Source organism: Pelodiscus sinensis, chromosome 7 (assembly GCF_049634645.1).
Source record: "Pelodiscus sinensis isolate JC-2024 chromosome 7, ASM4963464v1, whole genome shotgun sequence".
NCBI classification, from domain to species: domain Eukaryota; kingdom Metazoa; phylum Chordata; order Testudines; family Trionychidae; genus Pelodiscus; species Pelodiscus sinensis.
Window position 1 is genome coordinate 36482699 of NC_134717.1, and position 27613 is coordinate 36510311.

The 27613-nt window shown below is 40.5% G+C and overlaps 1 protein-coding gene across 4 annotated transcripts in view; it reads right to left on the reverse strand.

The window, feature by feature from the left end:
* COBLL1 (cordon-bleu WH2 repeat protein like 1) overlaps positions 1–27613 on the reverse strand; it is a 120692-nt gene that overhangs the window by 46679 nt on the left and 46400 nt on the right. The window contains exons 1-2 of one of the 4 annotated variants that reach the window (XM_014580740.3): positions 7820–8109; positions 5618–5805 (exon numbers count right to left, since the gene is read on the reverse strand). The exons of 1 other annotated variant lie outside the window; for it this stretch is intronic. In XM_014580740.3, coding sequence (XP_014436226.2) covers positions 5618–5709 — 92 coding nt within the window. In that variant the 5' untranslated portion in view covers positions 5710–5805; positions 7820–8109. Of the gene's footprint in view, positions 1–5617; positions 5806–7784; positions 8110–27613 lie in introns of those variants that run through there. 2 more of the 4 variants (XM_075933514.1, XM_014580739.3) reach the window with 2 other exon arrangements.

The window sequence follows — 27613 nt, forward strand, 5'->3', positions numbered from 1 at the left end:
CATCCAAACAAAAGAAATTAGTTTTGTAAACTTCACTGACAAAATTAGATGCTTGATTCATACACAACCGTTTATTGGCGAGCTTTACTGTAATATTAGGCATTTCAGTACCATTAGCTATTCAGCCACAGGTGCTTTCTCCCTCTCTAATCAAAGCTCAGATGTGTTACTCCATCAAATATAGTATTATATCCCTACTTCTAACATGTAAAGGTGATTAATCAATTAACCCATAAGCAAAAGCTTATAGGTTAATGCTATAGACTGCACACATTCCCTCTCTTCCCCCAGACAGAGGCTGCCACTGCCCTGCACTGCTGCCTCGGTATTCAAGGCAGCAGTGTAGGGTGATAGGCAGCTGGTCCACAAGGGGAGCTGGTTTTAAAAACTGGCTCCCTCACAGACCAGCTGTCCACTAGACACCCCACGCTGCTGCCTCTGATACAGCAGCACGGAGTGGCAGGGGGTTCCTCAAGAGTGGAGCTGGTGCACACTGGCTGCCAGCCTTACCCCCAGGGACTATAAAATAGTTGAGTAGCCGATAAGAACTCATGAAGTTAATCGACTATTCATTTAATAGATATCTAACATCCCTAGTTAGAATATCAAGGTTGTAACATCAAGCATTCTAAAGTCAGTAAATGCACCTATGATTATTCCTGAATGCCGAACTCTTATCTTCGCCTCTTTGCAGTCAATTTAGTCTCCTTCTCCCCTATACAAGCCTGGGCACCAGTATGGGAACGGCAACAGCACCAACAGGATAAAGTCTCATTATTTGACTCCTAGCCTGAAAAAAAACAACACACACAAAAACACCCCACACCTTGCTCAGTCCTGGATTGCAGCATGCTCAGCGAGCTCTGTGTGGACTAACCATGGTTAGTGTGGTTCACATAAATCCGTTGGCGCTCCCCCGAGCTCCCGGCAGACAGAGGCTGCTCCACAGTAGCAGTCCCTGTCTATAGGGAGCTCAAATCACCCCCATGGACAGCAATGCTGCAGGGGTGGAACAGGCGGCACTGTGGAACTGGTGCTGGGGGAGTCAACTGTTAAGCCATCTCTCCCCAGCACTGGCTCTTGCCTGCCCTCCCATTGCATCTGTAGGAGGCAGCAAAAGGATGTGCAGTTGGGTCAGTGGAGCCAGCACACACGGAGAGCTACTAAAGTCAGCTCCCCCACAGGTATTGGCTCCAGCCTGCCCCCCTCACCCTCTACGCTGCTGCCTCTGATACAGAGGCAACAATGGGAGGGGGGCAAATGAGTGTAGTCAATAGGCTTATTGGTTAATCATGTAGTTGGTCTACACATTGACATCCCTAGAAAGAATGTTTGCAAAACTCAGCTGCCAGCCTCTACCAAGTATGTGCAAAAAAAAGTACATTAGCTGGCTAAATTTGGGTACAATTTAATCAAGATAGCCAAAAAGGCACCGCTCTGCTAAAGGCAACCATACTGCCAAGTATCCAATCCCTGTTCCAAAGCCTAGGAAGCACTACAGCAGCTCAGGAAATTATCTTTTAAGATCTTTCAAGGTTAGCTAAAGTAATTACTTTTGACTTCACTCTCCAAAATGACACATTTTCTGTCTCCCTCCTCTACCCAGCTCCCCCATCTTGAAGTACTGTGTTTCCATTTGTTTCTTCATATATTTTATTCAAGTGTTTCTACAAATATACACCTTTTGGCTTCTTTTAAGTAATTCATTCCCTGGAAGTAAGATGAGTCACATTTCTGTCATCCCAAGTGCATACAATTTAATTTCAACTGCACATTTTATTACAGTCGTTGCCATTGCAGAAAAATAAAAAAATGTTTCAATGAGGCCTCTTGCTGTAACACATACTGGGTAGTTAAAGAATACCCTGTATCATGACTGAGTCAAAGCAAATTGTGTCTACATGCCAAGGTACAGATGCAACTGACACAGAAGTTCAAAAGGCAGAGTCCATAAGTAAATAATTGATAAAAAGTAACCCAAATGACACTTTAAAAATTACTTTTAAGTAGCATTTTCTAAATTTTGCTTAATATAAAAATACTTCTATTAATGTCCAGGGAGACAAACCGACAGAGCCACAAGAAAATGTGACTAGCTGTATCATTAAAACTGAACATGTTTACAGTTCATAATTCTTAATCAGAAAATCTTCTGACATCAAATATCACAGGACACAAATAAGGCTTATCTCTGGGTAGCTCTTAGCAAGCTAGAGGATACCTGAAGTCACATAATTTTTCCCAAATTACTGTTTGTGATTAGTGATTACAAAACTTTTACATCAGACTCCAATTTACCTGTTTCTCTGAATATTTTTATTTTGCAATGAACTGCAATTAATTCTGCCTCCAGATGTGTTTTAAAGTAATTAAACAAGTTGTAATACAGGTTTACAACAATATGCTGAATCCTCTGAAGAGTGAGCAAAAAATATTTGGGAAAGGGAAAATTTTTCATTTTGTGTTCCTGTCATCAATATAATACGTATATATCCAAACAAACAACTCACTGTTCACTCCCTAATCTCCTCATCTTCGCCCTGCCTGGGAAGTTTAAGAAGATTTGTCAGAAAATGTAAGCAGCCAGGATCTTACAGTATTACTGGAAGGACACGCAAACTCTCTTTTCTGTTTCTTGCAACAGTATTGGAACTCCAATTATTAATCAATCCATTTCGCATATAAAAAATGGCAAGTGACTTAAGGAGTACTGCAGAAGTGGATCCAGGGGTCACAGTGAACCACAAGCTAAATAAGAGTCAGTGTGATGCTGTTGCAAAAAGCAAACATTCTGGGACACATCAACAAGAGTCTTATGCGCAAGACACGAGATGTAATTCTTCCCCTCTAATTAGGCCTCAACTGGAGTATTGTATCCAATTCTGGACACCACATTTCAGAAAACATGGAGAAAATTAGAGAAGATGCAGAGAACAGGAACCAAAATTTGTGAAGATCTAGAACGTATGACCTATGAGGGAAGCTGAAAAAAGTGTGTTTGTTTAGTTTGGAAAAGAGAAGACTGAGAGGGGACATGATAGCAGCTTTCAAGTACCTAAAAGGGTGTTAGAAGGAGGAAGGAGGAAAAAAAAAAGTACTCTCTTTAACATCTGATAGGATAAGAGGCAATGGGTTTAAATTGCAGCAAGGGACGTTTAGGTGGGACATTAGGAAAAAACTTCCTGTCAGGGTGGTTAACTGCTAAAATAAATTGCCTAGGAAGGTTGTGGAATCTCTATAATTAGAGCTAGTTAGATAAACATCTATCAGAGACGATCAAGATGGTACCTGGTCCTGTCATGAGGGCAGGAGACTGGACTTGAAGAGGTCATCAAGTCCCTTCCAGTTCTAGTTTTCTATGATTCTATAATATTATGGAAGTTCACAGCACTGTATTAGTAGCCAGAAAAATTCTTCCAGGTTGAGAAAAATTTATTTGGTTTCCATATGACTGTCCAATTACTTAAGTCTCTTGCACTCTACTCCTTTCCCTGTCTCCCAATCAACCAACATACTTTTAAGGTTAAAAATAGAACATATTATTATAAATGCAGCAGTTTTTTTAAAACTAAGGTAGCAAAACAGGCACTAATTATACAGAGTAAAGCAACAGATATACGAGTAAAGCAACAGATAACTAGAACAAAATCCTAAAGCACTAGAGAAACAAACTGATTTTAAAAACAATCTGTCAAGATCATCACGAACACAGATTCAGCAGAGCTCTTCTGGAGCCATGTGTAACTCACTAAGCTCAACCTAAGTACACTTTGTTGAATGTGCAGCAGAAAACAGACACCTTCAGAGGCCTCGTTCGATGGTATTCTGACACAAAGTAAAGAAAAGCTGTGGATTGTAACGAAAAAGCTACCTGCTTTCTTTCCTGTGCCCAGTTCAAGTCTCTACCCTATATTAGACTTGTGGGCCTCCTCCTTGAACACTGACAAATTAAACAACCATGTTCAAATGCTTCAGGGGGTAGGGGAGTTTGTCTAACAGGAAACATTTAATACAACAAAGTAGTCTAGTAGCACCTTAACGACTAACAAAACTTATAGATGGTATCATGAGATTTCGTGGGCACAGCCCACTTCTTCAGATGACTTTAGTGTGGGAAAGCTCATGATACCATCTACATGTTTTGTTAGTCTTTAAGGTGCTAGACTATTTATACAAGCCATGATTCAGTTAGGTACAAAAATAAGCAAAATTCCTTCAAAGAACCGTAATTGACTTCAAAAGAAAAAAATTTGAAGACTGGAAAGAGCAAGCTGCACAAGCCTAAATTGCCTATTAAAGTAATGAGAGAGATACAGATGCTGACTTGTTCACATTACATAGTTTAAACAATTGCAAACACACAGGGACAACACAAAAGCAAGCAAAGGGGAGCAAAATATATGTGGGTTCTTATTTTATGTGACATACAGTGCATGCAACAAGCTGGCATTTAACTTGCTGGAAATCATGCAATGAAGTTTTCATTTCTTGTGAAGTTTGCCACATTGAAGTGAGATGGTATGCACATTTTCCACTTTGCTTTAACATATTAGGATTTGTGAGACTGAACGAGCAGGTAGTTTTTCAAGCTTTCTGAATTGGAGTAGCCTCAGTACAGGCAGTCCCCGAGTTACGCGGATCCGACTTATGTCGGATCCGCACTTACGAACGGGGCTCTCTCGCCCCGGAGCTCGCAGGCAGCGGGACCGCCCAGAGCGCAGCGGTCCCGTCACCTCGACCACCGGGGCGAGAAAAGCATCTCCAAGTGCCCATGGTCTGCTGGGAACCGTCTCCAGCAGACCAGGGACACCTGGAGCAAAGCCGGGGAGGCGGAGGGGTCCGGCGCCTCTGAGGCTTTGCCAGAGCAAAGCCTCAGAGGCGCGGCACCCCACCGCCGCTGCGGCTTTGCTCCCCGTGTCCCTGGTCTGCTGGGGGGGGGGGGGGGGGGAAAGAAGGGCGCAGCTAGTGCGCCCTCCCCCCCCCCCCAGCAGACCAGGCTTTTGTTGTGGACCCTGGAGTAGAGCAGCTGGGGTGCTGCCAGGTTGGTCCTGCAGGGACCTACCTGGCAGCCCAGCTGTTCTGTCCCAGGCTCGAGATTCAGCCGCTGTTGAAACTGATCAGTGGCTGATTCCAGGAAGCTGGGGGCAGAGCAACTCTGCCTAGGGCTTCCTGTAGTCAGCCCCTGGTCAGTTTCAGCAGCAGCGGCTGAATCTGGAGCCAGTTCCGACTTACATACAAATTCAACTTAAGAACAAACCTATAGTCCCTATCTTGTACGTAACCTGGGGACTACCTGTACACTCAAAGAAAAGGATCACTTACCTTTACTGGCTTGAATTCACAGTATGCTCTATTCTCTGACTGGCTTTAATTGAATGGCTTGAAGTCAAGCATTAGAGTATTTTATTTATATTTATTTTTATATTATAGATTGAGTCACGCCTCCCACCGCCGAAGTGATTAGTATCTGAACACTAATTTAAAAATTTACTGTCTTCAGAAATGCAAGTCTGAGTATGGATTTAAGTGCTATGTAAGTCTGTCCAGGAAGTGGACAGTAGAAACAGTGTTCTTTAAAAAATTATTAATAAATAATAATAATAATTCTATGCCATACCTGCCATTCACAGTAGTAGATCTGATCATATCCCCTGGAAGGACTACTGATAATTCTAGGTCCTTATCAATTACATTCTCTTTCTGTTCCATGGTGTAATCAGTTGCTTCAGTATCATCAAATAAAGAAACTTCAAATTTTTTTTTGTTTCAGATGGAGGAAGAGGAGCTGTAGGTTGAGCTTTTCTTCTGAAATAGTTTTAAAAAAAATTAGGAAACATTAAAAAAAAAATCTAACAATCACTATATTTTTGCAATGTGAAGTTAGTAAATTAAGCTCAACAATGTTTTCTTTGGACCAACAGGAATATCAGAGTGAAAATGACCAAAACTATTCTTTTCACACACATGCTGTACAAGCCAGATATCTCACAGGAGGATTGTTAAAATGTAGGCAGTAGTGGTGATGCATGTGAGAAATGTATGCCTGACCTACACACAGGAGCCAATAAAACAGCATTGCATTCAGTTTTATATGGCCATGTTTCACACCAAGTATAAAAACCCCACAAAAACAAAACCACCTTCTATCATGCAACATGTATGTTTATTAAAAAAAAAAAAATGATGTGTTTCTTATGCTGTAATAGCAAAATTCCCCAACAGGTTTATTACATTCTGATAATGAAACAGATGTCACCACGTAATGCAAAAATGCCACACGAACTATGTGCTGTTGACAATTTGCACATCTTAAGTTTACAATGCAGGCGAGCTTAGGAAAGTTTGATCTGTGTTAATATATTAAGTATTTGGAAAAAAAATCCATTACCTTTATACGACTCGTTAAAACAGTAATGAAATGGAAAAAAATACACAAAATGAAATAGTGTTTTCTACATATCAGTATTCATTTGTTATGTTCAAATGTTATTTTTGTTAGTCTTTGTTGTCTACTTGTTTGGTTTTGAAACCTGTATGGACAGAAGCGACATGTCTAATTATATTGATGCACCTAGTAAGCAGCAACCATTTCATGCAAGACCCTTAGCAGTAATATTTTGCCATCACCACCCGTTCTCATTCCCTTACAGTTAACACAGTGTGATATATCCTCCACAGAAATAACTATGGAAAACAAGAATAAAATGTTTTTTCATCTGTGGTATCGGAACAGGAGCATGCTACTTTTCTTTAAAAATACAATGCTATTAACTCATGTAGTCTGAAGCTTCTGTGCCAAACTCAGCTGTGATCAACGGTGGCATAAATTGCACAGTGGATGTAAGCTGCATATAGTAAGAGTTTAAGTTGCCATGTCGTGAAATTGCACAGATTTGACAATAAGTAGGGGTGAAAAATGCACAACTAAGAAAATACCACCCCACGTCTGTATGTATGGGTACCTACTTGTCCTAGCCTCGGTTTTGAGGATAATATTTTTTAAAAAAGGTCAGCCTTGCAACAGTATACATTGCAATAGCATATGTTTGTTGTTACACAGAAACTCCTTTTATTTAATCAATAACCCATGAAATGTGTTTAAATTACAGGGAGGAAAAGTTTGTGTACTCAATCCCCAAAAGGTCAGGATTATACTGCAAGAAAGCATTACTCAAAATTATGCTTTAAATTCCTGAAGTAGTATCTCAATTTGAAAGAAAAAAAGAGAGAAATCTGTCTTCAGTGATACAATAATTTCAAGGCAATATATATATATATATATATATATATATATATATATATATATATATATATATATATTCCAGACACATGCTGTAATTGGTGCAACAATTATACTTTATTTACAGGAATTCTTTAGGAATCTTAACCCATTAAAAAAATCCCATAACTTTAAAATATTGAGTTTAACATGAGGAAAGTATCTGGAGAACAGACTTTATATTCAGTGAAAAAGGATACATTCCTGAAGTATGCCCCCAAATTTACACTCCAAAAATGTACAGAACTTCAAGACATGTATTAAAGTTACATAAAAGCAAAAAGATTATCCTTCGACATTCCCTTAACAGTTATATGGAGTTCCACTCAACACAAACAACAAATTTCAATATACGTAGTGCCATGTTAAGTATTTGCATGCCACAAACTAAAACAAATTTACTTTAATGAAGCTCAAAGATGTGTCAATTCTCTGATTATTGCAATGACCTGCAATTTTGGAAATTAAAACAGATCTTTATAATACAGAGACTAAAAATACATACCTCCCCTGCAAAAACCGAAGTTCAAAGCTACTTACACTTAAACAGCAAGGTCCACAGTAGCATTGCAAAACAAGACTATGTAACTACTAAATTGTAACAAGATTTCACATGACTAATCTGTCCATTTCTGAAAGTACTTAAAGCTTTGAACTTCAAAAAACCCAAGCAGCATAATTTAACTCTTCACATCTCACACAGGAATCAGTAGTAATTAAGTTTTCCAAATCAAGCAACCGTGAGGAAGATTCAGAACCTTCCTCCACTCATGTATTTAACTTTTAAGAAAGTTTCCTTAGATACAAAGGTTGAAGGAATTAATCAATGCTGTTAGTTTGGGTTTACAACTCTGTGACAAATCCAAGGGCACAGAGCTAACTGGTATTCAATTAACTTTGGTCAGTATGGGCAGCATGCCAGGGTTAAGTTTGGGTTACATGAAAGCTTCACAAAGTTTGTGGATTATGATTTTTTTTTTTTAAGATAGGAGGAGTTGCTGGTTTTCAGCGTTTAAAAGGCGTTAGTGATTTAAAAAAAGCAGTACAAATATGTACATAAAAACAGATTCTAACAATGCAAAATGAATTCATTTCTCCCTCTTATTTTTACTTCTTTAACATGCCTAGAATGACCCTCACACTGAATGGGTCAAAACTTCCCTTTTTGTCATTTAACCCCTAAAAACTAAAGAGGGCAAGATTGATTAAACAGGTGTTGGTGGATTAATATTACTTCTCTCACCACCAAGAGAGTTAATGCATTTGCCCTACAAACTGGAGAAGTGGTCTGAAGTCAATAGGATGAAGTTTAATAAGGACAAATGCAAAGTACTTCACTTAAAAAGGAACAACTGATCAGTTGCACACATGCAAAATGGGAAGTGACTGTCTGGGAAGGAGTACTGCAGAAAAGGATCTAAGGGTCATAGTGGACTGCAAGCTAAATAGGAGTGAGTGTGACTCCTGAAAAAGCAAACATTCTGGGATGTATTAACAGCAGTGTTGTGAGCAAGACATGAGAAGTCATTCTTCAGCTTTACGCTGAGCTGATTAGGCCTCAGTAGGAGTAGCGTGTCGAGTTCTGGGCACCACATTTCAGGAAAGATATGGAGAAATTGGACAAAGTCCAGAGAAGAGCAACAAAAATGATTAAAGTTCTAGAAAACGTGACCTATGAGGGAAGACTGAAAGAATTGGGTTTGTTTAGTTTAGAAAAGACAAGATTGAGTGGGGACAGGATAGCGGTTTTCAGGTATCTAAAAGGAGGAAGGAGAGGGAAAAAAATTGTTCTCCTTGGCCTCTGATGGTAGGACAAGAAGCAATGGGCTTAAACTACAGCAAGGGAGGTTTAGGTTGGACATTAGGAAAAACTTCCTAACTGACAGGGTGATTAAACACTGGAATAAATTGCCTACGGAGGTTGTGGAATCTCCATCACTGGAGATATTTAAGAGCAGGGTAGAGACACATCTATCAGGGATGTTGTAGATAGTGCTTGGTCCTGCCATGAGGGCAAGGGACTGGACTGGATGACCTCTTGTGGTCCCTTCCAGCTCTAGTATTCTAGGTTTCCATGATATACTGCTGAAGGTCTAGTATCAAAGCTGCCAGCTGTCACTAAATACGAATTAACCTAATGTTTACATTTGTGCACATCATAAAACCACCACCCAATTCATACAGCAGCAGCTTATGCTGAAGAGCTCTAGAACTAGGGATATAAGACTAGTCGACTATCCAATAAGCAGAAGCTTATTAGACAGTCGACTAGTGATGAGCAACTAGTCCCTCCCCCTCGTTTGCTGCCTTTATCAGAGAAAGGCAACGGGGGGAGAGCCAGCTTAAAAGCTGGGGGGCAGGAGAGGTAGAGGCACAGTGGAAACAGCACATGCAGGGATTGAAGCAGTCTCTGCTTGCATTGCTTCTGCTATGATTCGGTTTTTTGAAATGTACAAGAGCCAGACGCATCTGGGCTGTCAGCTGATCGCGCGCTCCGCGGCTTGGCTCTGCTTTGCCCCCCCCCCCCCCGTCCCCCTGGTCTGCAGACCAGGGGGACGGGGGGGCAAAGCAGAGCCAAGCCGCGGAGCGCACGATCAGCTGACAGCCCAGACGCGTCTGGGCTGTCCGCTGCCCGCGTGTTCCGCCGCTTTGCTCCCCGTCCCCCTGGTCTGCAGACCAGGGGGACGGGGAGCAAAGCAGAGCAAAGCCACGGAGCCCGAGGGCAGCAGGACAGCCACGGCGCGTCTGAGCTGTCCTGCTGCCCCCGTGCTCCGTGGCTTTGCTACGGACACCTGTGGTACAGCAGCTGGGGCACTGCCAGTTGGTCCCGTAGCGCCGCTCTGGGCGCTACTAGACCAACTCAGCAGCACCCCAGCTGCTCTGCCCCAGGCGTCCCCAAGTCAGCCGCTGCTGAAACTGACCAGTGGTTGACTACAGGAAGCCCCTGCCCCGGGCTTCCTGGAATCAGCCGCTGATCAGTTTCAGCAGCAGCTGACTTGGGGATGCCTGGGGTTCTTAAGTTGAATCTGTATGTAAGTCAGAACTGGCGTCCAGATTCAGCCGCTGTTGAAACTGATCAGTTTCAGCAGCGGCTGAATCTGGACGCCAGTTCCGACTTACATACAGATTCAACTTAAGAACAAACCTACAGTCCCTATCTTGTACGTAACCCGGGGACTGCCTGTATTCCCCCCACCTTCTGCCCTTTTTCTCCCAGTTTTTAAACCTTTCCTCCCCCTCATTCATCTCCTCTCTCTTACCCCAGCTGGTTTCCTTTTTTTGTTTCCCATTTCTTTGGTGGCTTCCTTTTCCCATGAGAAATCTGTGGTATGATATCTGGGTCTATAGGAAATTTAACTTATTTTATTTACTTGAAGACAGATGATTAAACAGCATGCAGGCAATCCCTTATTTCAGGAATCTCATTCAAATACTAATACCCTGTTTCCAGAGAGTAACTGCTTCAAGGATAGTGATAGAAATGTAGCCGTGTTAGTCCTGTTTTTTGTTTCAGCTACACCAGACTATGTAGCACCTTAAAGACTAACAAGATGGTTTATTAGGTGATGAGCTTTCGTGGGCCAGACCCACTTCCTCAGATCAAATAGTGGAAGAAAATTGTCAACCATATATACCAAAGGATACAATTTTAAAAAAGGAACACACGTGAAAAGGACAAGTCAAATTTCAGAACAGAAGGGGAATGGGGGGGGGGGCTACCGGGGGAGACTTCAAGGACTGACACTAGACACCAAATTTCCCAGCTGCTTTCCCATCTCCCACTGCTTTTACACAAAACAGAGATCCCAAAAATTGAGATCCCTGCGGCATGTCTCCAACATGTACTTCTGTAAGATTATGTATAACAGACCTGGTAATGCCTGCCATAAAAACATGAAAGTGATTCTAAACTAGGGATGTAAAATAATGATTAACTGGGTTAACCAGGCCAGGGCACCCCAGTCAGGCTCTGCTCCAGGCCTGCCAAAGAAGCCCTTGTCTGTGGTGGACAGGGAGCTGCTCCAACCCCCACCAGTTAAACATCCCTACTCTAAACAAGTCATTAGGGATGCTAACGGGTAACTACTTAACTAGTTGCCCGGTATGGGAAGCAGCTCCCCATCCCTCACCCAGAGCATGCTATGTGGGTATCTATGATCTTCTATCTGGCCTGCTATGTTAATTTTGTTCCTACTGAATCATGTTAACAAGGGATAGTTCGTAATTCTCAACTGAAATGTTACTAAGCGTATGGAGAGATTGGATAAAGTTGTTTATATTTACTTTAAGTCAAAATCAGAAATACAAAACTAGAACTACATAGCTCTCAAGTTACTGACGCACAACAGTAGTATTGGTAACATCAAATCATGAATTTGTTACCGCCACGCATTTATTTCCACATTTATTATTTTATTTAATATTTATTTTCTGAAAAGGGAAATTAAGAGCACATGGCTTTTCTTGGCAGGGCAAGTACACAGATGTAGACAAGTTACTCTGCACTAGATCACATGTTGGCATTTAAAGTTAAAGTGCTCATGGAATCTCTTCGCATCACACATTTAATACTCCTCTTACACCTAAACAAGTCACATGTGTTACATTTATTTCTAATGCACATAAATCTGATTGTTTGTCTTAAAGCAAATATCAATGATCAGTTTATTACATCAAAATATGGACTCATTTCCAAAGCTGGGCTTCAAGATGCTGTTACAATTAGCTTTAGCTAAGAACTAAATATGCATTTCATTTTTTATTCAACATAGTATAAAATCATTCACAGTTCATATAGACTAACATGCCATAAGGCTATTAGCTCCCAAACTGACTGATTAATGTTATATAATACTTATTTTAGCCAGACAGAAATAATAAACAGAATTAATGATTATTCATTAACTGTTCAAAATATTTGTTTTTCCATCACAAGGTGATGCTGGAAGACATGACCTAAATTAAAAACCATATGCTGCTATAAACAAGGAACTATATTGTACCATGTATGTGTATTGTGCTGCAAAAAGCATTACACCTTCAAGCAATGCTTTACTGTTTAGTTTCAATTATGTAATGAAGACAGTAACATTGTTACCGTATATAGTGTCCCCTAGTAATAAGTTCTCACTTCTAACCTTTACAACATTTTATGCTTTACCCTTAATTTCCTACCAGACTATAAATCAGGAGTTTCAAACTCAAAGTTACCTTAGGGCATTGGTCACCAGCCAGTAGATTGAGATCTACTGGTAGATCTTGGAGCCTTTGACAGGTGACCCTGACAGGTTTGGCCAGGAGACTACCAAGTTCTGGCACTTCATCTGGCCCTCCCAGCACTGCCATGTTGCTCCTGCCTTGGAGCTGCCCCCCAGTCCCGGGAGCCTCTTGCTTGCTGTGCAGGGCACAGAAAGAAAGGGAGGACTGATGTCAGGATGTCCCTTCCTCCACCCTCTACCCCATCTCCACAGAGTAGGGCAGAGGCAAGAATGGAAAGAGTTTGCTGGCTGGTTTTGGGAGTGGTGCAGGACCAGAGTAAGGGTAAACCCATCTTAGTTTCCTGCACCACCACCACCACCCAGAAGCCACCTGTGATAAGCGGTGCCCAGCTGAAGCCTGCATTCCAAGCTCTAGCCTCAGTCCTGAACCCTTCCTATACCCCCAAACCCCTGCCCTAGTCCAAACTCCCTCCCAGAGCCTGCACCGTGAACCCCTTCTTACACCTCAACTCCCTGCCCCAGGTGGCTCAGAACCCCTCCCAAACTCCAAATCCTTTAGCCCAAGATCAGAGTCCCCAGCCCTCTGCCCTCAGACTGATAAAAGTGAGTGAGGGTGGGGGAGGGAGTGAGCAGGGGCAGGGCATTGGAGAAGGGGAGGAAAGGAGGTGGGGCAAGGGTGTTTGGTTTTGAAGTGGATCCTGGATTGCCTTTAAATTCAAAAAGTGATCTCATGCTTAAAAAGGTTGCAGACCTCTGGGCCAGTGCCAGTCCTCAAACATTCTGTGTGGGCCAGTAGGCATCCCTCTCCTGCAAGGTTCCAGGAAGGGTGACCGGGTTTCCACACATCTTCCAGCCCCATCTGCTAGCCCATGCACTCCGTCCTACCCCGAGACACACCCAGCCTCGCTGCTGCCCCAGGTGATTCAACTACCTCCCCTCCCCCACCTCACCCTCCGTGCCTGCAGCACCACCACTGGTAGCACAGCATGGCTCAAGAGGCTTCTGACTGCTACATTTGCACGACTCCTGGCATTTCCTTGTGACACGCGTGCAAAGCTGTCCATCCCACAGGAAGGTTCAGTGCAGCTGCCCCAGGTGCTTGGGGATGGGCCCACAGCAGCTGCGCTATGGACGGGATGGCGCCCTATACTCAGTTAGCCCATGGGATGGGTGGGGGCCAGCAGCAGGCCCCCCCTGCACTCACCACAGCAGCCTCTGATCTGCTGCCAATTCCTACATCAGCCCACGCTGGAGCTGGAACGCTCTGCTTCCCACTGCTGCGAAGTGGAGTGACTGGGGTGCCCTGGGAGATGGTGGGAGAGCAGAGTGCTGCAGTGCTGCCCTGATGAGTGGAAGAGGGCCTGACCCCTGCTGCCATCCCACACCAGGCTCACTAGTAATTCCCAAGGCCACATTCCTTGGGGTCGGGCGCTTGAGTTTAGTATAAGGGGGAGGATGGAGCAGGGGCAGGGAGAGCACGGACATCCTCCCAGGGTTTCAGATTACAAAATGAGCCATTTTGAAAATTACTCGAAATTCAAGGTACAGGTGCAGTGTATATACACACACACACACACACACACACACACACACACACACACACACACACCAGAGACTTCTCTTCCTGTCCCTTCATAGTAGTTTCCCTTCTACTCAACATTCAATTTAATTAGTGTACAAAAGTAATTACATCTGTAGCTATCTATACTTTTCCATTGCTCTTCGCTCCACTCCAGCATTATAGACAATCTTTTTCCTCTCTGTAGCAGAATCACGATTGCCATCTCTTGAGCCTCCCTCTCTCCAATCTAACTTGCAAATGAGATTCTGTATGATGAACACTATATTGCACTGTATGTATTTCACAGTTATCTAGATATGTACTATGATACTGTTCTTGTGAAAAAACTTGTTGCAACTTCCAGAAGATTGTCTCTTGGCATATTTTAATATTTGTAAGTATGGGTCCTAAAAATCTTACTGCCATGCACGTTACAGCTGCTGCTAGCATAAAAACAATCAACAGAGGTACAAATGAAATGCAGATTACAACTGAACGAGTCTAAGAGATAAAGGATGCTAAGTACACAGAGAAGACTTGAGAATGGGATGAAGAAAGAAAGATTATCCTATTAAGTGTCAGGCAATGAAAGAAAACCAAGAGATAGGTCAAAGATGAAGACTGGCGAAAAACCCTTACAAACAAAAAGAACGAAAGGCTAAAATGTAGACCAAAAAATCCAAAAGAGTGAGGTGACAAACTGAGGTAATTGATTTCTCTAGTCTAGTGTATGTGGTAAACACTGCTGAAAAGCCTGGGCACCCACTATCCCTACGCTATGTCTACACTGCACTGGTTCTGCGCAAGAAATATGCAAATGAAGCTAAGCATGGAATACCGCCAAGCTTCATTTGCATAATTATTTAGCAGCCACTTTGTGCAAGAGGCTTTTGCACAAAAAGGAGCTGTCTACACAACTCCTTGCACAAAAAACCCCTCTTGCGCAAGAAGGGTTTTTCCACTCCCCCCCCCCCCAAGAAAAACGGCTCTTGTGCAAGAAGGTTTTTTTGCTGACTACACTGCTCCTTCTTGTGCAAAAAACTTCTCTTTTTTTTCCAGAAAGAACGGCTCTTGCACAAGAGGGTTTTTTGGTGCAAGAAGGAGCTCTGTAGACGGCTCCTTTTTGCGCAAAAGCCTCTTGTGCAAAAAGCGGCCACTCAATTATGCAAATGAGGCTCGGTGATATTCCATGCTTAGCATCCTTTGCTTATTTCTTGTGCAAAACCAGCGCAGTGTAGACATAGCTTCAGTGTGCTGCTGTTGCACGATAGCAGAAACTCCAATATTTCTTAATACATCAGACTCAGAGGAAAAAAATAGTTCATGAGTCAGGCAGAGCCCAATTGTTGCATTTAGCTGCAATCTGCAAGTCTCTGATCTGATTTTGAGATCACTTTCTCCTTCACCCTACCAGATTAACAGTTTTAGATTTAAGGAAAAACATCCCATAAAACAGTGATTTTAAAAAAAAAAGTAAAAAATGTAGTCTTCCCAGTGGCATTTTCCCTTTGGCTCTTGCATAGCTTATAAAACAAAAAATAGAAGTCTCTCAAGCACAAGAACTCTTAAAATGTTTAAGGGTTAACATTAGAAATTCAATTTCTTTGATCAACTTTTTTTTTTTTAAGCGTTTTGATGGGTGAAGGGGATATTCCTCTTTTCCAAACAGCCCAGTATTCAGTAACTAAGGTGCCTGTGAATGGTTTAACCCAAAAGAGTGGGTATCCAGGAAGTGTTGGCAGGGAGCCAGGAGAGTTAATGGGAAGAGAGTGGGAGAAGTTTGAAATGAAACAAGTTTTGGCCTGCTTCAGTTCCCTTGGTGTGCAAGTCAGAGCAGGAGCTGGGAGAGAAATTGACTAAGCAGTAATAAGGCATAGATTTCCCAGAAATATCCATGTCTAAGAAAAGAAATCTAAACTTTGGAACAGAGATACAAGTAAAATAGGGACTATTTGTAGTTAGACATGATCAGGTTATTTTCTTCGTTTTTAGTTTGGTTAAACTGCTCTGTGCTAGCCTTCCTACCCTCTACCCCTACCCACACACTAACTAAATTGAATCCCAGGAAAGCAATTCTGCTTCTTTTTTTATTTGCTCTGTAACACCTACAAACCAAGTAGGCTTTACCAAATATATCTGCTTTTTTCTGTTAATAAAGTCACCTTTAAGACTATAATCTAATTCCTGTGTCCTAGAAGGAAGATTTTGTATCCATGTGCCTGAACTGAAGGTCAGCTATTATGAGATTATAATTTTTTTAAGCCCTTTCCTAGGGGAGAGTTAAGAGTATGGGGTTACCCCACAAGAAAGAGTTTGCAAATGCTTTTGCCTTGCTTCAGGGTTTTTTTGCGTTTGGGTGGTACCACCAAAGGTCAGAAAGTCTGTGACTGAGTAGTTTAAACCAGAAGCCTTTAGTGGCAGGATATGTTAAGGTCTATTGCAAGCCCCCACCTTCTGCACTCGAAGTGCCAGAGTGGGGAATAGCCTTGACAACAGGTTACCCTCAAGCTACCAATGGAATTACTAGATACCAAATATTAATTTAGCTAATATACACTAACCTGATAATATCAAATATTAATGTAGTTATAAGGAACTATTTAAATAAGTTTGTTCAGAAATTACACCACTTAAGCAAGAGTACAGCGTGAAGGGGGAAAACATATGCAGTATGTGGCTAAGAAATATGGAGAGGTTCTTGCATTACAATAGGTGATTTCTAATTTGGCGTTCAATTTGTATATGAATTCCAAATCAGCAGTTTCTCTTTGCAGTGTATTTTGGAAGGTGTTTACATTAGAAACCACTCTCAGGCAAACGTAAACAAGATGTTTTCCAATTCTGAAGGGACCATTAGGAAGGATTTTAAAAATTGTGCGGAGAATGGAAGCAGTAGGATCTCCTCCCCTTTTAGAAATCTCTCCTTTCCATTTCTCTCATCTCACTCTGAGGCAGATTTCCTGAAAGATAAGAGGACCTCCTAAGACTAAACAACAAAATATGGCATTCTTCTCACATAAGTCATTGTTGAGGTTTTATTCCCTACATATTAAAAGCTTACCTAAAAATAAGACTTTTAAAAAGTATTTCTACTAGGCCTTACTCTTCTAGAAACAAATTGTCCTCAGTAGTATGCAGATCAACAGTCACTCACTTGTATTAGGTACTAGTTGACTGAGAATCTGTTTTTGCTGTAACAGTGAGATTTTAATAAGTCCATTTACTTCAGAGACACTGTATGCAGCATGTGTTGATTTGGAATTGTAAAGCCATTAAACAAAATCATTTAAGGCTTTGTCTACATTACAGTGACTTCCGGGAGAGTGTAAACATGGTTTGTGGTACTTCTGACAAAAGACTTCCACCCTCTTTGTTCACAGGAGAGCACCCTGCAGACTGTTTACACTAGGACTTGCTCCCTGGGTGCACCAATGGCTCGGGCCAGCCCTGCATCTAAGCACTGTGCCAGAGATTCTGTTTTTTTTTAAATCTGTTTTCCTCAGTTGCTCTGTAACAGCTAGCAACCAAGTCTACTTTATCAAGTTTATCTTTTGTTTTATAATAAAATAACTTTTTATGGTGATGATTTGATACTTGTCCTGGAAGGTCTGCCTGTGTATCTGCATGCCTCTGACTAAGGGTCGGCTACGAGAGACTACAGCCTTCCCCACCCCTTTTCTTTTTCATGCTCCTTTGGGGCAAAAAGAGCTTGGGGTACCCCTGGAGGTAATTTCAAGTGTTCACACCCCCTTTTTTTTTTTTTTTTTTTTTAAGGGATCAAAGAGCACTGGATGGTGGCACTGAAATTCTCAAAATCTGTATATTAGGGTTCTGCGGGACAAGTTTTTGTAACCAGTGCCTGTAGAGACAAGGTTTTGAAGCTCTCTTGTAGGCCCCCACTTTCTGCATTCAGAGTGACAGAGTGGGGAACAGCCTTGATGCATACCTTTCCTGTAAAAGTTCTGTAGATAATCGCTCATCGGTTTCTAGGCCTGTTAAATGGGTATCTTTTTCAAAGAAGCTAAGTGAACTTTTGGAACTCTGGAAGTCCAACAAATGGCTCAAATCTTATATCACAGCAGATGAAAGCAAGAGTAACATTACATGGCAACCCTCTCTCCACAGCTTATCCCGGGAGGGGGGAAGGAGGAGGGGCAGAGAGAAGCAATGATGTAACATTTCAAAAATCCAGAAGTACTTCAATATATTAATACATGAGGCATTATATGTTGCATAAAAAAGCCTCCGCCTGAGCTCACTAGATTTATATACATGGATTTTCTAAAGCTACACCAAACTGTGAGATCTAAGGTTTTAAACCGCAACTTATTGTGATCCTTGTCAATCTTTGCAATCTGTGTAACTCTCAAATTTACTGTAAACTGCAACTTTGTAATCTTTGTAACAAAGTTACAAAGTTACCTTGCTTGTAACTTTCTCCCCTGAGTGAATGGAGGGAGAGAGAGAGAGAGAGAGTTTGAAGGAGGCTTGGAACAATGGACCACATGGCAATGAGTCATCATAGTCTGAGCATGCTCCTTGCTGGATAAAGGGAAGTCTGGGCATGCTCCCTGATGACAAGGTGAATGAGTCACAGGAGCCATTCAGACACTATATAAAGGAGCACATATGAGACTCTTTTCCCTTCCACTGATCCTGAGAAGCTCCTCTCCAGTGTCTCTCTCTCCCCTGACCAGCTTCCCCAGCCATGCTAAGCAGACAGACCCTCCAGGATCCACATGCCTTGGCTCCTTCTGCAACCTAATATGTCTGTGTAAGTGTATGATTGCCTGAGGGCAGGAATGAATGGGCGTGAATGAATGGAGGGGTATGTGCTTGCTTGCCTGTCTGTGTGTGTGAGAGAGTGTTCTATCTTCTTTAGCTTAAACCTTTGGTGGCTGCTTTCTCCTCTTTAGTTTTACCTAGTGGAAATAAACCCATACAAGTGTAGCACTGGAGATCACCCAGGGAGAATATTTTTGGGGTAACATTATAAAGAATGGAGGAGCCTGTGGTGGTAGCTCTTCTATTACGTGATTTGTTTTTGTAACTGGGAATGTAACCATGAAATTAAAATGGAAAGTAATGTAATCCTGGGAAAAGTTTTGGATCCCATAGCAGGAAAGCAGCTAGGCTTGCCAGGTGTCTGGTATTGACCCAGAGAGTCTGGTATTTTCGCCTCTTGTCCGGTTTAAAAAAAAAAAATCAGAAAATACTAGACACCTAAAATGTCCAGTATTTTCTGTTTTTTTTCCCCCTCCTGGCCAGGAGGTGAATATATCAGGTGCTTACCTGGTTTTGCAGGAGAGCTGTCTGGCCCAGAGCAGGAAGACAAGATGGACTGTTACAGCCCAAAAGCCTCAAAAGCATTTCTTAAAGGGGCCACACTTTTTTTGGCTAAACTCAAGGTCCTTTTTTTGTTCAACAACTTTGGTCTCCCCCGCCCCACCCCCCACCACCAGAATTTCCCTCCTGGTGTTTTTTTTTGGGGGGGGGGGGGTATTTTTGGTTAAACCATCTGGCAACCCTAAAAGCAGCAGTTACTTTCACTGTGTCCTTCAGGTCTTTGGCATATAGACCATTCTGTCCATTTGATTATCTACCATCTAAACCAAAGCAGTAGTGGAGCCTCTTGTGTTTCCAACATTTTCTTCCATTTAAAGTGCAAACAAAAAGCAGATGAGGAAAACCAAAATCTGTGCTATATATTGGATAGTTGACTAGTCACTTACAAGCCCTACTTCAAGCATTATTTACCTAATTCTGTACTTTGTACATGATTATACCAATAATATTTTACCGAAAGTATCAAATGTAGAATGAATTGTAGAACAGTACATAACATGTTAAAGCAGTTATAAAGAAATAATCCAGATGGCAAATAAATATTTTGTAGTAATGTTCTTCATTTAGCATTTGCTATCTCAATTCTAATTATGAGACTGGTTAGGGGTGGGGCAAAGAAAAAAGATAAAACCTACTACATCAGCGGTTCCCAACCTTTTCCAGAGGGGACCCATTTTGACAATTCAGGGAGACTTGGTGACACAGGGCAATTAAAAAAAATGTGTGAATGGCTCCTTAAGAACCACCTGGTGACCCTTTTGAAGTGTAATGGCAACCCATATTTGGGTCCCAACCCATAGGCTGGGAAAGCCTGTACTACAGTGACTTAGAAATATGTAACAACTAGCTGAATAAACAGGAAAAAAAAACAAGAGGCAGCAAAAGAGGAATTTAAAGTGAAAAGGGGGGGGAACTTAACCTTTGATGCACTAATACAGTTGTCATGTGCTCATAACTCAAGCAAGCCTATGCTACATCCACTAGTAAAGACCTAAGGCTCAGGTGGATCCCATTCCCTCATCTTCCCTCATCTTTGTGCAAATTATGGGAATTGGCCTGACTATGAAGTCACCCTCCCCTTCTCCTCCCCTGTCCCCCTTCAACAATTAAGCTTCTAACTCTCATGACTTTCTGGCTAACATTCCAATCACTACCTGTGTCTGCAAGCAAAGTTCAATTCTGTTTCTGGTGCTCATGGCTTTCATTCAGAGAGCACCAGATAGAAACTGAACTTCATTCCTTTGCTCTACTGCTTCTCTTTAAGGCATACTGTATAAGTGGGGGCAGACACTGGAACTATCTTCCAGAAGGACCCAAATAAAAAAACCTCAGGGATCGGGGGAGGAGAAAAAGAGAAAACACCACTTCACAATGCAACAGCACAGAGTCTGGAGGAGAGACTAGCCCACCCCACCTGCTTACATCACTAAGGCTTTTCTGTCTTAAAGGTTTGAACTGAAAGTGTGGCCACAGCACCAGCACTGGGAGAGGTCTTCCAGCACACCACCATGAGGGGAGTAGCTAGGAGCACTGTACCCTGGTTCACACTGGCAATTACAGTGCTGTAACTTTGTTGCAATTGGGAGTAGGTGTTTTTTCACACCCCTAAGCCAGAAAGTTACAGTGCTGTGAAATGCAGTGTAAAGTTTACCCAAAATCAGGAAGCACTTCAGTAGGAGTAGGAAAGATAGAAAGCTTTCTCCCTTTCAGCAGCTAAAAAGAATTTGAAGGATAGAGACTAGACTTAAATTTCAGACACTACTAGCTGAACTACAGTACTAGGTTCATCGGAAAGAGTAATTGAGCAGAGTCCATTAACATCATCCTGGAAACAATCCCAGCTAATTTTCCTTTTCTAACATCTGAGATTAGAGAAGGCTTCTCATCCAGGGATTGCCTCTGCACAGTAAGACTCCTCCATATTTCATATCAGTCTTTGACATTTATGTTTCAATCCTCTAGTTGTAGGCAATATATGAGAGGTAAACAGTAAATACATTCAGTCTACTTCCAGTATTAGAAGTTTATAAAAGTATTCATAAACTGATCATTTGCTTCTAAATATTGCGGAGTTAAAAATAGCTATAAAACGAAGATTCACTTAACTTAAAAAAGGCATTCTGATTTCTAGTATACAACAGGCACACACCAAAGCAATGGAGAAAATGGCACTGATTCAGTGACCCAACGTTTTTCAAAACTGGACTTTTACTTTATAATTGCCTACAGACAATACTCCATTTTACAAGTATTTTGCTTGCATGAGCAAGATGCTTTGAATTCTTTCTTTGCTGCCTGAACCAGAGTTGGTGCTCAAGATCAAAAAGGTAAAATTACATACATCTATCACACATTCATCTATCACGTGCCTGCAACTGAAGACCCAAGAAAGATCTGTCCTAAAATCCTTGACCACATCCCTGTAAACACATGCAGCAAGTCAACAAGGTATCACATCAACTATGTTCCATTCAATTTAGAATGTAATCTTTAAGTATAACCTAATTAAATCTGAGGGCAAGTCATTTCATATGGAATATTGTAAATAAGATTTCTAAACAGTATACATTTTTTCACAATTCTGACTTTATATAGACCGATATGGATAACTCAATCATCCACAAAATGAAGCAAGCAATTTGCAACATACCAAAAGCAAAAACTCTCCTTTGGGAAATGGATCAACCTATAAATAAAGTCCCAGTACAACTCTACATCCAAATTATTTGAATGAATCAGCTTTTGTACAGGAACAGTTCTTGGGTGTTTCTCACTATAGTATCAGAAAAAATGACTTGAACACGTTTCAACTCTTCAGTCAATTATAGATGTTGATAAACTGATGCCAATTCGCATTGCCTTGAAGACAAATTTGAACTGCTACAAATATGAACAGCTGTATCTAAAATTGAAATTACATTAAATTAATATACATATGCTATATAAAAGTTCATCAGACATTTATAATTAAGAGTTATTTATGTATGCAATATGTTTTTAAAGAATGCCAGTTTCAGGAGGTTTGAACAAAGATAGCAAAGTATATTTGAAAACTTGCCAAAGAAGCATGAAGTTATAAAAAAAATGTTTAGTAAATCTAACAAAAAAATGAATCCATAAGCCATTAGTTTGCTATAAGTAGCATATAAGATTAAAATAGCCTGAGCATTTAAACATTTTAAAATGTGTTCTGCTGAATAAGTTGAGTAGCTTTGCTCTATTTAGACTTTAACTCAAAGAAATGAAACAGTATAGCAGCTAGATTTACATTAAGAGGAAATCAGCTTTTCGACTGCAGTCCTACAACATGCAGACAAACTCATGAGTCTACTCAGTCTCACTTAAGTCAATAGGGATCCACTAAAGTGGCTTCTAAAAAAAGAACAGTATTTGAAACAAATTAATGTTATACTACAGATCTAAGAACTAATAAGGTAATTTCAGGAAAAAAATGTAAGTGTTTTGCTTTATCTCAGTCAATATTATTTTTAAATTGTGGGACAATACATAATCAAGCCCAAATAGCCAATTCTTTTTTCTATTGGACTGATGCAAAATGTATCAGGTGCATGACTAAGCACATAACTTGTTCTTAGTACTGTTACAAGGAAGACTTACACCTCGAAGTGAAGAAATTAAGCAAGAACACTAATGTTCCACTCATTCTTTCAGGACATGACAAACTCACTCAGCGTGACAAGACCCTTCTGTTAGTAAGCAGAGAAGAACACGAGCAAAGAGTTTAATTTCCAAATACTAAATGAAACCATTGTTAATCTGATACTCAATATACATAAGTTTTTCAAGCAATGGATATATTATTCTACCTATTTAACTTCAACTTGAACATACTTTACAAATTGATACACTGCAGCTCTACTTACCTACAATAAGTCAATTTTTTCTTCACCATTTAAATTAAGTGAATTTCTTTCCCAAGGATACACAAGTGGAGGGGAGAAAGGCAGAATGTGTATGCATACCGAGTTCAGTGTGGTGCCTGTTTTTCCCTAATGACATCATTAAGCCTCTTTATTTATAAATCTCACCACCTGACTAGACAACCTACATAGCACACCCATAGATCTGTATAGTCTTTAATCCGGACACGTCTGCTTCAGCCAATACAAGAAAGATTGAGTAGTATCTTTGTTAGGTCTTCTGTAGCTTTAGAAATTGAGAGGGGGGGCAGAGGAGGTAACTTAGCCAATCTTTCCGAATCTGATACTGTTTACAATAGTAAAAAGTGATACTACTAATGGGAACTTTCAGAAATGAGACCTGTCTCACCCTCTGTGCTTACTTGTAAGTTTCCCTTGCCCCTTCCTGCTCAAGAACCCACTGAATCCCCACTCATCTGACACACAAGTATTACTGCAGGTGATAATAGTGGGACAGAAGGAGTAAGTTGGACAGCACATTTTATATCCCATCTGGTCATTTAATCCCAGTAAAACTCATTAGTAAATCATGTTGTGTAGCCCATAAATGTTCTTTAAGTTACAAATATTTATTAGCTATCACACAAAACCACAGCCACACATTAATTCACAATAGTCTCACAGTACTTGTAATTTATTTTAGAGTCTGACTTATCAAAACTTGAACCATTATCTAAATATTTAACAAAATTACAAAACTTAACTTCTCTCTGCCAATATTAGCTGACAGAACATTTCCTCTCCCCTTCCCCCATTTATAACAATCTCCAAAGCATTATAGTAGCTACATGTGTTTAGGATTTCTCAGGTAATAGCTGGGGATGTTACTCACTTATGGGTTACTCACCCTAATTTGCTACCTGAACAATACTAAGCACAAGGTTTCATTGTTAACCCACTTCAGGCAAAATAAATAAATAAATAAATAAAAATCATCAGAAATATCACTGAACAAAATAGGTTTTTACACTGTGCCTTGACCCATCACAAAAAAGATTTCAGAGTCAGGATCTTCCCCTGAAGACAATCTTCTACCAAGCCACAGACATTCAAATCTAAGAACTGCTAACAGGAGTTTTTCAGATTATCTCAACTGCCAGAATGGTTCCTGGGCAGAGGCAGGCAAGCAGACAGAATCCTAAATTTAGAAGGAAAAAAAGTACACATACAATAAATAAACACCGATGAAAGGCCTATTTCAGCTGACAAGTTCATGGTGCTCAGGCTAAGGGGCTATTGATTGTGGTGCAGACGTTCAGACTTGGGCAGGAGTCCATTGAGATGAGACAGTCTCAACTGTCAGCCACATTTAGTATAACAGTGATTTTTGACCCACTCACACTTAAGTTACATCTACACAGCAGTGCAAAACTCGAATTTAAGCTTCACAATTTAAGCTACGCAGTTGACATAGCTGAAATCAAAATAGCATAACATGACTTCCTGCTGTGTAGACCGCATCAAAAGCCAAAGGAAGAACACTCTTCCCTTACTCTCGTGAAATGAGAGTTACCATGCGTTGGAGTAAGAACCCTTCCAGCTTGCCATTATTTCAAAATAATGGCTTGCAGTGTAGATGAGCTCTTTATTTCAGAATAATATCAGTTATTCTGAAACAACACTGCTATGTAGACATACCCCTAAAGTCCAGGATCCAGAGTGTAAATGAGAACAGAGCACTGAAGATTCTGTTTTGGTCATATCTTTAATCAGAAAATATTGTATTTGATTTTTTCAACTTTGGGAATTAAATAACTATTCATTGTTACTGCGTAGAAGCCTGCATTATAAAAGTCACAGCTTGACTTTTTACAAAGATTATGATACTAAAATAATTTAGCTTTTCCAAGGCACTGTTTCTTTTGACTATCACACTTCCTGGCAATCATTGCTTAACAGGAAACAAGACCGCTGTTTGCCATGAGTTTTACAGACCAAGTTAAGTGCCAGGACTTAATATCATTAGTAAACACACAAGAAAGGAATTTACCAGCCTTCATATTTGTACATATATGCTTTATAGGCATGTCTTCAGAAATATTTTTCTAACATCATTATGAAACCAACATAAAATTCCTGTCCGTCCCCCCCCCCCCCCACACACACACACTTTAGAGAAACAAAAACAACGTTTTGCAGGAAAATTCTTAATGTGAGAAACAGGATGTAAACAGTGTGCGCTGAGATGATGTTCTCAGAGGAAAAAAATAAGGTGGTGGGAGGGAAAGAAAAAAAAAAAAGAGATGGTAAAAAATTCAGAGGGGAGACAGAGCCAAGTAAATCTCCTGCACCAGAGACAGGAAGTGCTGCTTTTCTAACAACCAGTCCCAGCCTCTGAAAGTGTCAGGAATCATATGGAAAGCACAAGGTAACTTATCTTGTATGGAGCAAAAGCTAATTTTCTTTATTAAAAAAGGCCAAAGAAATAATAGGAAATGGCAATGAAGGCATTTTAGTTTGTTATTGGGAGGTGGTTTTGAGGGTAAGGGAAAAGGTTTGGGATGGAATGAGGTTTTTAGGATTACAGGTATTTTTAACCTACTTCCAGCTTCCACAGTTCAACTCCTAATCTTAGCACCTCTATATGCAAAAGATTTTGCTTAAAAAAAGGGAAATATTAGTTAGTCAACACTACTGATACTGGTCAGTAAGGGATAAAGTAGTAGCATCTCACAAATTAAGTCATGAGAGACTTGGTTTAGTCTCATTTTAGATAGCTTTATTCAAAATCAAATTGAAATTGATTTGAACAGCTCAAATAGTGCCATTAAGGAAAAAGACGTCTTCTGAAGAGATCTCTTTCTAATTCTTAGTTCTGAGGCCAAGAGGTATGGCTGTACTGTATTGGAAAACTGCTTCACAGACTAAAGTGAGAAATAGACATACATACTTCAGTGACCCAGTAAGTGGAAGCCTTATCTTGCTCAAAGGATCTGTAATGTCATCGATTCATTGCCACCAAGTAGTGATTGGCATGCAGAGCACTTCGGCAAGGCACAAACATGCTACTGGACCTCATTTAAGGTCAGAGCAGTTCTTAGCAGGGAAATGCAGAAACAAGGAAAGTAGTCATATTTACTCATTCACTGATTTGTTGGAATCCTTGCAAGGGAGTCCTGCAAGTTGGAAGCTTTGAACCATGTTGTATCTATTGTTACAGCAAGGAGAATGTCTGTTAAAAATATCAGCCTTTTCATCTAAACCTACAAAAGTTTTGATTATTTTTGTTTGGATTACGCCCATGAGAAATTAAAGCCTTACAGCAGCAAGAATAGCAGGAAACCTGGATTAAACGGGGAAAGGATGGGTATTTTTCCTGATTAAATTCCTGAATTACTAAGCAGGTGGCTGGAAAAGCCATTGTGCATATAAAGAAACACTTTTGAAATAAGCAGTTCTTCAGTGGCTTTATACGTAGCGGGGCTGTATCTGGCTTTTGGTTCAAATCTCCTTGCTATCTTGAAGGTGTGTGTTGATATAATTATATACAGCAATTGTAATAGTTTATTATTTGTATTTCCATCACCTCCAGAAGCTTTAGTTATAGACCAGGTGCTGTTAAAGCCACAAGCATGGAAACTGAAAGAAACCAATTTTACCACGCTAAATAAGACCATAGAAAACTGAAGTGTTTGAATGAAGAAACTACTCTGTTAAAACAAGGACAAGACAGATTTGTGCATTAAAATCCTGATTACCTGAATAGACTAACAGCACAAAATATTTTATACAGGTTCATGAACCTTTCAGCTGACATTTACAGATTTATAATTGCTAACAAAGGACAGTTATTGGTTTAAGATTTTACTAAGAAGGATTATGGCTAAGGAGATAGAAAAGGAGAACAACATACCTCTGTTATTACAGCAAGTTTCTGATTAAAAAGATTTAATAAAAAAAATGCTTTTAAGCTATTTAGCCTGTGTTTAAGGCAAACCCACCTATGGTAACCAGTTGCTACAGAAGGGAATTATTACCATTTCATCTCCTTAATCTGTGCCATCATATAAATAACTTGAACTGTAAAGTATCTAGAATACTAAAATGTACATCAGATATCCAAACTCTTCACATTTCATTCGTGAAACAAAGAGGCTTAAAAACACCATCAAGCCCTGTCCTCAGCAAAGAGGGTCCAGTTCTATTCAACAGCTTTAAAAGTGATTTGGAAGAAGGCATGGACAAATAATACATGGATGAACTTTGTGAACAAACAAGCTGGAGAGGTTACAAGTGCTCTGGAGAACAGGATTAGAATTCAAAATTC